Source organism: Rhynchophorus ferrugineus, unplaced genomic scaffold, assembly GCF_030347505.1.
Source record: "Rhynchophorus ferrugineus isolate W39M unplaced genomic scaffold, kcgeb_rfMv2 rfM2, whole genome shotgun sequence".
Taxonomy (NCBI): Eukaryota; Metazoa; Arthropoda; class Insecta; order Coleoptera; family Curculionidae; genus Rhynchophorus; species Rhynchophorus ferrugineus.
The window spans coordinates 64,490,844-64,508,245 of record NW_027472581.1 but is presented as its reverse complement, the minus strand read 5'-3'; the positions used below and the strand labels follow the sequence as shown (position 1 = coordinate 64,508,245).

Genomic DNA, 17,402 nt, shown 5'->3' with positions numbered 1-17,402 from the left:
TAACAACGTTAGACAAATACATTATTAGCTGTCTGCATGTACCTTGATCATATTTTCACTTTATACTGGCTTTATACTTTATATTGATAATTGATACAATATATTGGTTACGTCTTATTGACTGCGAATTCAGAATACTCCACAAGTAAATGTCCCAAATCGCATGATTTTGGTTACCAATTTACCACCTTTACCACATTCTCGAATTACTAATGCAGAAGGCCCTGCTGCTGCATCTACATATATGTGATTATAGATGTCCTTAAATTAGTATCACTCCACATACGGTAGTTATACTCAAAGTGTAATAGAAAAACAATTCAATAGGGGTTAAATCGGCCATTCAAGTAATTTGATTGGTCAGTTTAAATCTCTATTATAGGCACCTGTAAAGAAAATATTGTGCTATGAAGGCATTTGAATGGCTCTTTGATAAAGTTTGTCACAACTTTTGGTTAAATAAAAAACAATTTAATTTCTGAAACAAATTTATTAAATAAAATTCAATGAATGACATAAATATAATCTATAAAACTGCAAATGACATAATATAAATATAAATATAGTATAAAAATATAAATATAGTATAAAAATAAATATATCTATAAAATATAAATATTGTCATAAACAAAGTTTGGAAAAAATCGAAATTATCTTCTGTTTTTTCTATTTATCATATTTTTTTAGTGTCATCAATTTAATAGGATCTATTAGAGTTCTGATTTTTGTTTTCTCATACTGAAAGCAAACTTTAAGTATTTCTCTGTTAAAATTATGTTTACCTGTTTTATCCAAAAGCATATTATTTTTAACATTCTACCTGGAAGATAATTAAATAGTGTACAATTAAAATAAAAATAAATTTTTAATTCACTTTAACAAATTTGTTCTTACTTGGACAATAAAATGTAAGCACTATTTAATTCCTGAATCTCTTTGCACGAAAATTCCTAGTGTATTGAACTTTGCTTAATCCTCTCTTAAATAACTTGTATTCAGGAGCTATTATTTAATAGAGTTTCAATTATCAAATAATTAATCCAAAAATAAAGGTAGATGGCTGTTTGCTTGCTTTCGGAAAGAGATTAATTTCTAAAATTAAAAAATAAATATTTGATATTTTATATTAATTATTATTACAACAAAACACGCTGTAATGTCGAAGTAAAACCATGCTGCATTTCTCTACTATCTTTGCATCCGGGTACAGAACACATTCTAGAACAAGAATTCACTTTACTTATTATACTACTGTCTTAGTAATAAAACCCTGACGTGGACACAGTTCAAAACAGCGTTTTCACTCCAGTTTTGTGGTAGCCATTTGCCACAACCATCCAGCCATCAGCCTCCATTTGGGTATTTAATATAGCATGTAAACGTCTGAAAACAATTTATTCATCAACTTCACAATTCCCTGAAAGTGCTTTACGAATTTCAATTGTGGTTTCATTTAATCAATCCTGCAATTCATTTTTGAAATAAATGCGAAAATTCCCCAGACCGTTACTTACCACTGACATCAAAATCACCACTTTTAAATCCTTTAAACCAAAACCATACAATTGAAAATGAAGGGGTGGATTTACCATCATTATTAAAAATATCTAAAGCGTTTGATAAGCTTCCTTGCTCATATTTCAGCTCAGCTCATGAGCAGCCCTTTTAAGTGAAACAACAAAAGTAATGAATGTCGTAAATGCAATGATTAGCATCTATTTACGCTGAGTAACGCAATAATGCTACATGGAAACCTGAAAAATATCAAAACCATCAAATTTAACAGTTAGGTAAAATTGTTTAATTGTTGTTTCCATTGTCATTTCGTATTATCATCAATAGATATAGCCGATCAAAATACATGCAAGCCCAATAAAACAATTTCAAATTATCGAGAATAAGATAATTAGATTATGTATTGACTGTTTTACTTTGCTTTTAAAGAGATTTGCCACGATAGATTACAGATGATTTTGAGATAGGTTTAAATTCGTTAACTCCCTTGGATTTGGTAGTACTCGAACACAATTTACTAAGTCTTTAAAAAATTCTTGGTATTAAAGATTTTTCTTTTCAGATTACGTTTAGTTTAATCATGAAAATGTTGTTATACTTAAGAGAAACAACTACTAATATAAGAATTACTAATGTAAATTCGACAAATTACTTAAGTATTGTTATCTAGTATTTCACTAAACCCGAAACATTGAAGGAAGACTGCGGTTTTGTGAATAAATTAATCTTAAACGATAACGTCATTATTGTTCTAATTATATATACTTACAGACCATTTTCTAATGAAAATTATTAATGTAAAACAAATGTTATCGGCTATATTGCCTAATAAATATAAGTTTTTTCTTTATCGTACCATATAGGATTAAGAATAATTTTTTTTACTATTAAATAACTTTTTTAACTTATTTTGTCACATCAATATGACAATAAACTTTTAGTTGATATATTTTTTCGATCAATGGTTCTTCTTCCAATTTCAGTTATCTACAAATGTGCAATTAAAAAAATATATTATTAAAAAATATAAAATTAATTAATCGTCAACCACTAACTTACCATCCTCTCTCGATTTTTTACTAAATCTGCTCTATCTATTAAGAGTTTGCAAATATTATGATATATTTTTAAAGGCATCTATTGAGTAATTTTGGGAAAAGGTATATTAATCAGAATATTTTCTATAAATAACAATGTATAAATAATATTACATTTTCTGCAACTTCTTCTCATTTTTCTGGCAACGCGGCGATACTATTGCTAAAAAAATAATGGTGGCAGCTGTCCAAATATCGATCCATGTTCGTTCTTCTTCAGCATTTTAAGACCATGTGCCAACCAAGCCATGTTGCATAATGTTATTGCGATTGTTAACGCTGGTTCTTTTTGCAACAATAAGTCATTCAAAAAGTACATCTAACGTCCGCAGGCATTTGCACTAATAGTTTCATTCGATTTTAGCAGCTCGCAATACAGTACACCTAACTGATCCTAACATAGACACAGATTTCGGTGTGGATGTAGATCGCTTTACTCGACTTCACATGACTTGACAGATTGTCCTAATAAGTTTACGCGCCAGCCACAATAAGTCGCAGAAAATTATTTTTATTGCATGGCACTGAAACATTATTAAAACGGTTTGAAATTACCTTTTCAATTAATTCATATTATAGTCTCTTTTGAAACTTTTCTATCCGAAAACAGATGAATTTTCGGTTTTTATCCAATAAGGCTTGCAATTTATTGTCCACGAACTTGTTCCTTCAGGCTATTCTTTATCATTGATCAAAATTGCTATTTTTAAATCGTTGAAAATAAAACTGACAATTGGAGATATGATGGAAAAGTATCACCACATAACACATGGGCTGAAAAGTCCTAACTAAAATTTGTAATAACCATCAAAAGAAACTTGTTAAATTTTCATAATATTCTACTCATTAGTTTGTGAGTTATGGCGCTAAGAGTTGCTACCTTTGTTCTTTTCAAAACAATGCATGAAAAACAATTTCGTGTTTTGATTTTACACTGCTTCTTTATGGTAAAAATACTGTTCATGCAAAGCAATAACTTGGAAAGTGTTATAAGAACTCCGTTCCATCAGAAACAACAATAAAACGTTGGTTTACTGACTTCAAATGTGGTCGTAGAGACACAGATGATGCAGAACACAGTGAACATTCAAATGAGGTGGTAGCACCAGAAAAAATCAAAAAATCATAAAATAGTTTTGAATGAATATGGGACCGCTCTTTTCAAGGTGGGTACAGCGTTTGCTTACTATTGACCAAAAACAAAAATGTGTTGATAATCCTGAGCAGTGTTTGGGCATGTTTAAACGTAACAAAAAGCATGAATCCATCACTTTAGTGGATTTTTGGACAAAATAAAACGCGTTTTCTTTGTTGCGCCCGGGACTTTTCACCCCATGTGTTATTCTAACCATATGTCTTTAAACGTGTTTAATGGGATTCGATAACATATTTCAACAACTATAACTTTCAAACAACTAAAGCAAGGTATACACTGAACAGTAATACTAATATAGAAAACTGATGGTTTATGTAGAGAAAAATAAAGTAGCAAACCTAATAGCACCATTTATTATCAAACAACAAAACTTGGTGAACCTATTATAAGCTAGCCTATGAAACAGTTATTACCATTCGTTGTAACTAACAAAAGACCCATTAATGTTTTTACTCGATAACACTCCGCTGTATGTTACACAATTGCTTAGCAATATATTGAAATAGAATGTCCTATTTACCAGACATCGCACCTTCTGATTACCACTATTATCACAATAGCACATAACCGATTCAACCGAAGCAACATTACTGAATAGTTGCCTACAACTTTAAACAGCACAGTATAAAAAACTGGTACCATATTTAAAAAAATTAAGAAACAAATCTAATAACACCATCACCACCACACCACCAAACAACAAAACTTAGTGAACTGCCTATTGAAGCCTGTTAAACCTATGAAACTACTGTGGCCAATAAATTATAAATAACAAAAGACGCATTAAAGTTTTTACACGATAACACTCGGGTGCATGTTTTACCTCTATTTTTTGTTTTCTTAGTGATATACTTTAAGAACAAAGTAAAAAAATGTTAAACATTGCATAATTTTTACAAGGCAAATATATCTACTCATTTTTATATTATATGTTATAATAACTATATTTTTTATAGTTTAATATTCTCAAGATAGGACGAATTTTATACTGAGATTAATATTATAACCAGCATTTAAATAATATATAATTTATTTAAAAAATGTCAACTAAAACAAAAAGTGTTTTATGAAAGTTTTAGTAGGATTGGCTATAGTAATAAACCTTTTAATCCAAAAAGACCTTGCAATAACATTTAGATTTTAAAATATTTTCTAAATACTGCCTACTTGATATTGAAATATTTATGGTAAACATACGGGTCGCAAGAAATAATAATCTACAGAAAGATGGAGATCATATAATATTATTAATAATCATGAATCAATAATAGATTGATCATATAATGAAGGTAAAAAATTCGTTAGCTGAGTAGAACAGAAGAAATGGATTGACTGATGGGAAAATCAGTTATTTCAAAAATTAGTGAAATATTTTTATTTTTATTTGATGTATTTCTTTTTATCAACTAGGATTTATTAATTCTGTTTGTTACCACTTTAAATCCACTGTCCTCAGCATTAAGCATAGTACCAGTTTAGAGACCATATCAGAAGACACTCGGTATTACCTAGTCTTATTAGCGTAAGTGGTATAGGTTGGTTTTGTTCCTTGATAGATTAATATATACTCCTACGTATAAACAAAGTTTTGCTTTAATAAAAAAATATATTACAAAATACCTTCACTCATGTATTTAAAATACAATTTTTTTAAGTCGTGTATTTGAAATTTAAAATATAAATTACAAAATAGAGTTATGTTTTGTAAACAGAATATAACTAATTCAGACTAGCCTATTAATTGGTAAAAAAGAATTTTCAGGAATATAACATTTTTAAATGTACTATCAGAAAAAGAGCCTCCTGTTTGGTAATGAGTACTGCTAAAGGAAACTCTTTCTACATGCCATATTCACAAACTTGTATTATATATTATATTTACAAAAACGTATATTATATGGTACGAATATATTTTTTATATTTGGATAGTGTTGAAGAATGCTAAGCTTTCTGCTTTTATCTTTTAGGATGCTAATTTTAACTCATATTTTTATGTCTGTGGTCGATTACTATACATGTTCGCAAAAACAATAAAATGATCATCGTATTTACTAGCACTGCTATTCTTTTTACTCCCAGACATTATTTACATATAGACATCTATATATCTATATTTCTCATATATATATGTATATATATACATATATGTATATATATATATATATATATATATATATATATATAATACTATACTAAAAAAAATAAAAAATAAACTACTAAATATATATATATATATATATATATATATATATATATATATATATATATATATATATATATATATATATTTCAAATACTAAATACAAAATATTTAAGCGTCAAGTATTTAAAATACCAATTATAAATTACATCTTTAAGAACTGCAAATATCAAATATGTATTTGTATTTCAATTACGTATTTTAATTACAAATGAATCAAGTACTATCCAACCCTATTTATAAACAATCACAAACATAAATTAAATACACGCATGCCGTAGCGGAACTCCAACCCACGACTATATTATCACTAGATGGACAACCCCGTGGTTATGACCAAAAAAAATTGTTTACCGCAAAATTTCTTGACGATTCAAAATTATAGAATCACCTCCTGTAAATATTTTAATACTATTTTAATTCAACTAGAAATTTGATATTTCTTGAGCTGATTTATCGTTTTCAAATCAAAATTACTTTCTATTCATGTTACTTTAGATAACCTACTTTACGTAAAACAAATGTTAATACAATGTTGGAATACTTGTTAATTTATGTACAACGAACTTAATCGCTATAACGAAACATAAATAAATCATTATATCAAGTAAGTATTTTTAATTATTTTTGTTATAACAAAGTATATACATTGAAAATAAAATTAATGTATATAAAATGGAATCTCTACATAAATTAAATTCGAAATACAACAATTATTTTAACTATATTTCCTTGTTATTACGTTCAAGTTCAAGCGACAGCAGTACTTAAGTGAATGAGCATAATAAATATCGTAATTTACGTAGTTTCTTGGGCAAATCCAAGGAGAGAATTCCCCAAACGTTCTCGGAACTAAATCCACGAACGCCACTGAACATCGTCAACGAAGTGGGGGAAGACGAAGAGGAATATCGAAGGATCAAGCGAGAGCAGTATAGCTGACCAGTAAAAGCGCACAAACAAAACTAACTACTAGTAGTCGAAAAGTAACATCCAACAAAGAAACGTAACTTTGTATAAAGCTTATTTTATCACAAGTTTCTGAACTAAAACCAAGGTCAGAGTGGAAACAATCGTCCAATCAAGTAACATTTTTTTATATGTTGTGTATCTTGAGAAGCGTGAAGCTTCTAAACTGGAAATTTGTCAATCGCGGGTAAATCCCACCAACAAGAGTGCAACGAGATTCTAAAAATTGAATAATTTATTTTTGAATGATCATTAAGTAAAGTGTAATTTAGTTTTTCAATGGGTGAGTAATTTTTATCGGTTATTTTAAATACATTATATGTTTCAAAAGGTGACTTTTTACCAACTGATATGATAATTAAACAAAGTTACTAAAACTACGAAAAAATTTGTTATATATAAATAAATAATTTATTTATGTCAAGAGACCCATATATCTTATATTATATAAGGATATATATTGGGATTAAAGTAATAATAATTTAATTTAAATGAATAATTACATGTATATTCTTGTTTAGTTGTTTTTAAACTCTACTATGTATATAAAATAATATAACATACATAACATAATAACATACAGGTTATGTTCAATAAATTAATTAAAACTCAGTTAATACAAGAAAAATGACAGAATTATAGTTACCGCAGTTATATATGAATAAATTAATTAAATGTATAATGTCAGACGCTTATTATTATCAAATATACACACGCAAATAACGCAACTATACTAACATCTATTCCCTTTCCGTGTGTTTTATTTTTATCTGATATCTTGTTTTGATAAATGATTATTAGGTGCAAAATATATACAAAATATCTCTAACATTTTAGTCAAGGATTGAAAAATATGCGGTTGTTGTAATGACTTGATTTCAAATGCGGTGATTTTGTATGAACTTATCTTAGAAATATTTTTAATATCCCGAATTCAACTTCTAAAAATAAAATCAATTTATTTGGCTAAATTAAATTTGATCACACTTGTGGTGTAAACACATTGTCAATACACGTTAATATGATATACGGACTATATATATAGTTTTACGATGTATTAGTACCAACTATAAATTTATATTTCTTAGACCTGCTATTTTTCTTATTTTTTATGGTTTTCTTTTGACTTATTAAATAATTCATTATATATGTTTGCTACGTATGTATGTACGAAATTATTATATAAATGTAAATCTTTCTCTTTCTATGGTGTTTCTGTGATAATTAATATCAGCAATATTGTTGTTAAACGCTAATCAATAAAAATCTATCATCATTAGATAAGTAACAAAAATAGTTCGTTAGTTTTAGTAGAAGAGTTAACAGAAAATTATAAAAAATTCATTTTCAGAGCGGATATTACTACTCTTGGTTATCACAAGTACTGCATTTAGTCAATCAACTGAAGATATATCGAAGCTCATTAATGACGTATTCGTGACTCCCTCAGGAGGTCGAAACAGCTTTGATAACTTAGTAGAAGTTACATCGCCTGCATCACAAGGTTTTAGTGCCATAGAAAAATGTGGCGAAGGTAGCGACGAAGGTATTCATAAGTGCGTAAGGTACTATGAATGTGACGGAGTTACAAAGATGATTGTACCAGGTGGCACCACTAATATACAGCCTGAAATTGATATTAGGTGAATATAATGTATTTATTGTCTGTAAGAAGGATATTTTTCAGTTTAGAATGAGGCAAATGGTATTATACAAAAAGAAATGATGAAAATAAAAAAAGTTACATACATTGTATTAGGTACTCGTATGTATTCTGATCATATTTTCATTTTAAAAAGGCATAAAATGAGAAAAATTTGTATAAAATTGGTACAATATAAATTAATCAAAATATTTTCCATAATTTTTTTACAGCATTCTTCCATTTTTGTCATTTTTGGGTGTGATATTGGTTTAACGGCTATCCACCTCTTCAGCATTTGAAAGCCGCGTGGCATCCAAGTCATGTTATATCTATCTGAACAAGTGGTAATTAGAAGGAACTATATTTGATGAATACGGTGGATGCAGCAAAACTACCCATTCCAGCTGCTACAGTGTCAAAGCTCTTGCAAAAGTAACTTTTCGTCAATTACTTACTATTACTGGTCTTGCGACAATACATCGTTCAATTTGTTCAACTAACATCGATAGACACCTGCAATAACAGTTTATGTCATTTTAACAGCTCGTTATACACTACAGTTTTCTGATTTCGCCATATGTACAACAAAATCCTTATAGTCTTTGGTGTCATGTGGAATTCTCTCCTGGAATAACCCATGACTTTTTGCATTTGGGATTGTCGTGACATATCCATGTTTTATTGCCAGGCACAATTCGTATGGTACCTATTTTCTCTCCTTCTAGATCTTTCCCATCACATGTAAACTTTTTGAAACTATTGAATGCAACAAACAGTCAGTTGCTAAGGTACCTGTAAGTTTTTTCAGATTTTAAGCTGGGTTTACGACTAGATATTACCATCAAAATCATCATTTTTTAACCGTTGAAAACAACTGGGATATAACCGAGAAATATATCACCATAAGTTCCTAATCATATTTTATTGGCTTCGGCATCCAATAAAAATAATAAATGTCAAAAGTGTGATTTGAACATTCCGCGATTAGCGCCTATATACACTAAATAATTCGATAATGCTAAATAAAAACCCATTATTTTATGTAACAGGTCAATTGAAAAGTCCCCGGACTATCATTACTAGTTTACTGCTCCGAATCATCAACTCGTTATTTTTGGTCAAAAGTGAGCTCGCGCGACACTTTTCAGAGAGCTTTCTCATTCCCAAATATTCGTGAATGATATGATGTACACATTCAGTTGATATCTTTAGAGGGTCTGCTATTTCATTCAATTTCAATTTACGGCCATTAAGAATCATTTTGTGGATTTTTAAAATGTTTCGTCGTTAACAGCCTCTTTTGGGTGTCCGCTGATTTCACTGTCTTCTGTGCTCATTTCACCACGTCTAAACTTAGCATACCAATCCTCGATGGTTGATTTTCCTGGGGCAGTGTCCGGAAACTCGGTATTAAGGCAAGTTTTTGCTTCAACTGTATTTTTTCCCTTCAAAAAGCAATATTTTATCAACACGCGAAATTCCTTTTTATCCTTTTTTTTCACAATAACAAAAGTTGCTTCACTCAAAATGCCATAATTCACAAACGAATGATCCGGCAGCTGTCAAATATTTATAAATTTATAAATAATTAAACTTTAAATTTACACACCCATCTTAGCTGTATTAGGGCTAACTAAAAAATATATGAATTTAATTCTAGTAGCGCCATCTATGTTCCAGGACGGCTTTTCAATAGACCTGTTAGAGAAATTTAAAAGCTATCGAATGAGGTTAAACAGTTACATTAGGTTTTTAACAGTTCACCTTGTCACATCGCATTTTCACCAATAACTGATCAAAATACATACACGCACCTAGTATATATACATATATAGTTATATATACCATAAAGTTTAAAACAAAATTTGAAATAAATTAGGTGTAAACAACATAGACGCAAATTACTCTCCTTAAATCGAATCGTATTACCTCTTAATTATTATATATACTTTAATGATTTTTGATCTTCTGGTGCTTAAACTAAAATAACTAATAATTATATTTTCCATTAATTAATCAATCAGTCCATGGAAAATATTTGTTGAATATGCCGACGGTGGCAATTAAATATATATATATATATATATATATATATATATATATATATATATATATATATATATATATATATATATATATATATATATATAATCACCAACAAAAACAAAACTTGTTATTACATTTCTAAACTGAGATTTTGCATTAAATAATATAATCAAATTTTAATTAAATATGACCTTAACGCATATAATACATGTATATTACATTGTACGTATATCAATTTAAGTTTAATAAAATATATTCTTACCAATCGACTATATACGATATATTTCATTATATTTTAGCCAAATACGAAACAAGATAATACAGAATTAGCAACTAATGTTGTTTGGTTGAATTTTAGAATGGGAGAAGACAGTCCTTGTGCACATCCTCTAGAGGTCTGTTGTGGCATTCCGGCCGGTGGAGATCCCAACCAACAAGTCTCAACGACAACCAGCGCACCCGTAACACCAAGGCCAAGTTCGGTGAAATGTGGAATACGTAATGTTAACGGAATTGATTTCAAAATAACTGGAAATATGTAAGTATAAGTAAATACAATTCATTCCAAAATTATCTCTTCTATTTCTACAAATAATATCAATTTAGGGACGGAGAGGCTGAATATGGAGAATTTCCATGGATGGTTACCATTTTAAGAACAAACCCTGCGCCAGGGGAAACATTGTCGATCTGTGGTGGATCACTAATCGCAAATAATGTTGTCTTAACCGGAGGTCATTGCGTTAGCAAGTAAGTAACGAAATAATTTTATATATGGTTAATTATTATAATTTACTTCATATCCTTAATGAAATCAAACCAATTATCATCTTATCATTATATGTTAAATAAATGATCAAAAGTCTGTAAAGAATAATCTTAATATTAGATATGGTATTATTTTATTATATATATTTTATTGTTAATATCGCATATTATATCACACATACAATAAATCACAAAACCCTTTTCGATATTGATTTTCCCTTAGATGTGGCTTCACATGACAAGCATTTATCGCGCGTCTACTAGACGAATTTTAAATATAATCTATACAATAAAACGTCATCAAAAAAAGGAAAAAAATTTTTTTAATGCTTATGGAAAAGGAACAATTCGGTTCTCATCAACAGATATGAAGAAGTAACGAAGAATTATTCGGTACATACCAGACATCCTTCAATGTTATTTCCTCACATCTGTCTTTAACTATTGATGATAACAGAATTGTTCCTTTTCCATAAGCATTTAAAAATTCTTTTCCAGCACTTTTAATGCTTCATAACTGACAAAATAATCTGACCTATTTGCCTCATGCTTCATGGCCCCATTGTCAATCCACCAATTGTCTACTGTCGTCTACTTCTGCAGAAAAAACCTCACCACATGTCGTTAAGTGTTAGTACTGTGTTTGTATCCACTGTCTTGTCCTTTTCCTTCTTCGATAAGATTAGTCAATAATCATTGATTAGTAGATAATTCAATAACCTTAGACGATCGTCCATCAGCAATCCACTTTTGACATTGTCTAATCCAATGGCCAGGTTGTTTGCAATAGTTACAAATACTTTTTCCCTTAAACTTATTTCTAATTATGTTACTTGATTTTACCACTAAAACTTCCTGTTCAACTTTTACATCACTGACTTTTGTAACATTCCTTTCAAACATGTAAAGTTGTTCTTTTAGCTCTTCGAATGTCCTCATATCATTCCTATTTAACAACATCCAACTTGATTTGAAAGTTTACTGGTAAAATATACAAAACTTTGCATACTAGCGCCAAATCAGGTAATTCATTTTCGTTCTTGGCTTTAAGTCCGTTATTTAATTCATTTGTTCCACAAACGTGTCAATTTTACAATGTAATTTGCGATATCTTCTCCTTGAATCCAACCAAATGCAAAATCGGTACATACCTTAAATAACTGATCCTTGAACGACACTTCGAAATTTTGCTTCAATTCCTCCAACACTTCATAAGCCGTCTCTTTGTCCATATACAACATACTTTTTGATATACAACATCTGTTACTGCACTTATAATCATAGACTTGGCATAACTGTTAGCTTTTCTATACAAAATCTGATTGCCCTTTATGATTCTTCACCATCTTGTCATCAGCGTCTGCTACCAACGCGCTCGGTTTCACCAACTTGCCGTCGATTGTATCTAAAGCTCCCTCGTGGTAATCTAACAACTCTTGAATTTTACGTTTCCACATCGGCCATTCAGTTTCACTGTTTAGCGCTTTCATGTGTTTAATTAAATCCATTAATTATTAAATCATTTATTTACTAACTATTTAATCTCAAAACCAATAACCTCAAGGAAAAATATATATTTTCTTTTCGGACGCGAAACTGGACAAATAACCTGTTGAGATTTTACGGTTATTAATTGATACTCTGAGATTACTTCTAACAAAAAACTTTATTTAATACACCTATCTAAACAGTTGAAGACTATATAAACGAATTAATTAATTATCTATGTACAACAACAAACAACAACAACGTGGTTTCTCTCTTGACTGACACTTAGTAGATTTATGAGGCCATCATGTCGCAATATCACTGCGTTAACTTAGAATTTTGGTTTACAACGTTTCCCGAGTTGTGAACTGTAATTATTAATGTTTTGTTTTGATTATAAATGTTTGTAGAGATTTGACAACAAGGTCGACCAGTACCAACACTAATCGAATTTTATAGACTGATTCGATTACGTTATACTTTGTGTCTTTTTAACTAGAGTAAACTGAGAAGTATCTGCTCCCAGTTGAAAACGAATTTTACATTTTTACAGACTAAATTTCGCAGTATATTCAACATCATCTATGACGTACATTGGTTATTTTTAAATACTGTAATTTCAGAATCGTTAATAAATATTAACCCTAATTAGATCTTCCATTCCACACCATGATTCCAAATCTAACTACAAGCATCATCATATCACAATCAGGTTTACTGAGGTGCTGGTAGTTGGGAGAAGCCATAACGACTCTGTTTTATGATAAGGAAGAGGTTGTTTGGTATTTTTATGGTTGTCTGATTAACAATCACGTTGGTCTGCACTAACACTCATTCAAACTTACTTGTTGTTTGCGTACTTAACACAAACATTCTGAATTACCCTCCTTATGTGCTCTAAAGGAATATCGCGCTGTATCACTTCATTAGAGACATAGTATAGAGCATCAACAATGATACGCAACACTTTATTTTGAAACCATTAGACTAAAACATTTGACTTGCTAGCAATACCCCATAGTTGCATTTCATATGATCAAACAGCCTTAAGTAATGATTCGTTCAACAATATCGTGTCATCTAAATTGAATTTACGTGAACCAATACATTTAATATAATCTATTTCTCCATTTTTTTTCATTTTACAAATATGTGCTATATAGCCATATAAGATATTTGGCATTTATTGATAGGCACGTTTTTCTACACAAGGTAAAAGTTACATGAGTAGATTTTGTTCATTTTGCTTTGATTCGACATGTTTCCATCCAGCTATTTTTAAGGTGCTCAGTTTTGTCAAATTACTACTGAAATGTAATATAAAGTTATTTATGAGCTAGCTATCGTTTATATAATACCGTACGCCTCAGAGTACTAAGATATACTATTGCTATATATTTGTGTCAGTATATCTTTGCCAGTTAGTCATCCCTAATATCTGGTCACCCTAGTCGACCTTGTAGGAAACGACATTAGATTTATCGTTTTAATATTTTAATTTTTTTCGTTAAATTAAATCGTTTTAATATTATATTAATACCTAATGTTTAACGTTTAGCTTAATACATATTTTTAAGCGTATAATTAAATATAATTAGCAAATATTTTCCAAAATAATTTTACTTCTGCATATAAATTTAAACACGTAAACAAGATTTACACATTTTTTGTTTTAATAATTGCCGTATCTACTTGCCAAATAATTCACATTGAAAGAGATCTGACAAAAACTTAACAACTTTAAAAACGCCACTAATATTAATATCCTATTATTTAAACAAATAATAAACCAAAGTTATACTAATAGTAAATTAAATAATAGTATTTAACTGACAAAGTTGATTAAACTTCATATAATTATAATCACTTGTAGACTGAAGACTATCCAATACAAGGTTCGTGCTGGTGAATGGGATACCCAAACTGACAAAGAACGACTTCCATACCAGGAAAGAAACGTTGTTCAAGCTATCATTCATCCTGAATTTACTGAAAACACTGTTTACAACGATATTGCGTTGTTAGTCTTAGACAGACCATTCACTCAAGCTGACAATATCGGAACCGTCTGTTTGCCAGAGCAGGGCGAAGTATCTACGTCCGCAAATTGTTACGCTAGTGGTTGGGGCAAAGACGTATTTGGTAAATAAACTTATTTGTCAATACATGCTTTAGTGTTACATTGAACGTTGATTCTAAAGAATCCAGCTTGAGATTTTCATTTTTATATCTGAAATACATAGTTATGACAGTCTAAGATCCCGTGAACGCCAGGCTTACCTCATTTTATAAAAGTTGAGATTTAGTCTCTGATAGTTCAGTACTATAGGTAAAAAAATATATCATATTAGCCAATCGCCTTTCACAACAGCCAATTGTTCTTACCAATAGGTGTATACTTCTATAGAAAAAATATAAAATGACGTGTCTGGCGTTCCTTAAATCTAAGATTAGAACAAAATTGTTAATAAACAAATTATCATATGTACTCTCTGGATTTGGTATAACCGATATTAATTAACATTAGAAAAAAACAGTAATAAAAAATGCTATCACTATAACAAATAACTTTAACAGGTAAAGAGGGAAAATTCCAAGTTATAATGAAGAAGATCGAACTCCCAATGGTACAATTTTCTAAGTGTCAAGATGCTTTAAGACAAACAAGATTGGGCCCCAAATTTCTTTTACACAATAGCTTTATTTGTGCTGGTGGCGAAGCTGGAAAGGATACATGCACGGTAAGAATTAAGTTTAATTAAAATAGTTTATTCAACAGCAACAACAGCATTTTAGTAAGTACATAGAATTTTGAAATAGCGTTTCGGTTAAATTCAAATGCATAACAGGTTAATTGAAAAGCCCCTGGCCTAACACATAGATGGCGCTATTTGAATTAAATCCATATGTTTTTTAGTTAGCCCTATCCTTCAAAAGGTGCGTGTATAATTTTGACAGCTGTCGGATTATTAGTTTGTGAATTATAGCATCTTGAATGAAGCAACTTTTGTTATTGTGAAAATATATTGATAAAAAGTATTTTTGCCTGCTGATAAAATATTGCTTTTTGAAGAGAAAAAATACAGTTGAAGCAAAAACTTGGCTTGATGCCGAGTTTCCGGATACTGCCCCAGGAAAATTAACCATCAAGGATTGGTATGCTAAGTTTAGACGTGGTGAAATAAGCACCGAAGACGGTGAACGCAGTGAACGCCCAAGAGAGGTTGTTACCCACGAAAACATTAAAAAATCCACAAAATTATTTGTAAATTGAAATTGAATGAAATAGCAGACACTCTAAAAGCATAATTCACGAATATTTGGGTATGAGAAAGCTCTGTGCAAAGCGGGTGCCGCTCTAGCTCACTTTTAACCAAAAACAACGAGTTAATGATTGGGTGCAAACCATCACTTATGATATTTTCTGAAACGTATTAATAGCTAAATTTAAATTATTTGGATAGTATATTTAATGCAAGTTTACTTATGTCTAGGGTGATGGAGGCAGTCCTCTAGTTTGTCCAGATACTAAAGTACCAGGCAGATACTACCAAAGTGGCATTGTGTCATGGGGAATAGGCTGTGGTGAAAAGAACGTACCAGGTGTATATGCCAACGTGGCGAAATTCAGAAACTGGATAGATACCCAAATGGCAGGACTAAATTTAAAAACTGATTCCTACATAATTTAAAAACCGTACATGTTTTATTGACTTTTAATAAACACCTTGAACCTATTTGTTTTTATTTTATGGAATAAGACAATAAATATTATTATAGCCTTGCACTATAGAATTAATTAAACTTATATTTTTTAACGATTTAACGATTATTTTTATACATCTGTCTATTGTTGCGAATGAAAACATCTTACCTAATAGGTTATAGCCATTTAGTATATTGTTAACATGACAATACCTGAATATAAATATATAAATATCATCTGAAATCTATGAACATTAATTGAAGAATGGATGCTTTGAGGAAGTTCAATAAATTAAAAGTTTTACTGTCTTGGTAGAACATTTTACTACAAATTTGGTCCAGTATTTTTTCTTCTACTCAATATTTTTATTCCGGGCGTTATTTTCTTTTTTTCTTCATTATTTGGCTGATGTCTTTGTCCCAAGTTCGTTTAAGTCGTCCTCTAATCCTTTTTTTAACCTCTTTATGCCTTGTTTCTTCCATGCGCTTTAAGTAACCCCACCAACAGTCTTCTTTCTGATTATTATCGCAAAGGTCTATGTTGAGTTCTTATCTTGTTTCAGTGTCAATCTGTTTACCCTCTTGGATACCACCCAAATTCGCAAACGAGCGTTAAAATTGGTCTATATATTATTTTAAATTTTTCCATTTTTATTTTGTTTGGCATCTCTTTATTAACGAATTTGCTATTCATTGAAAAGCATAAATTCATATTCCAAATCTGGCATTAATTTCCTTTTATTGACTTCTTACTTTCAATTTCTATTGCCGTACGGTAAAAAGAACGTAACTTTTCGTATATTTATAACTTTC

The 17,402-nt window shown here is 29.9% G+C and overlaps 1 protein-coding gene across 1 annotated transcript; it reads left to right on the top strand.

Annotated features, from left to right (window-relative positions):
- The first annotated feature begins 6,868 nt into the window (after positions 1-6,868).
- LOC143191208 (phenoloxidase-activating factor 2) lies at positions 6,869-16,621 on the top strand. The gene is made up of 7 exons (XM_076396071.1): positions 6,869-7,220; positions 8,289-8,580; positions 10,987-11,166; positions 11,235-11,378; positions 14,758-15,026; positions 15,462-15,625; positions 16,379-16,621. The coding sequence occupies exons 1-7, from the start codon at positions 7,217-7,219 to the stop codon at positions 16,574-16,576; spliced, it is 1,251 nt and encodes a 416-aa protein (XP_076252186.1). The 5' UTR covers positions 6,869-7,216; the 3' UTR covers positions 16,577-16,621.
- The last annotated feature ends 781 nt before the right edge of the window (positions 16,622-17,402 follow it).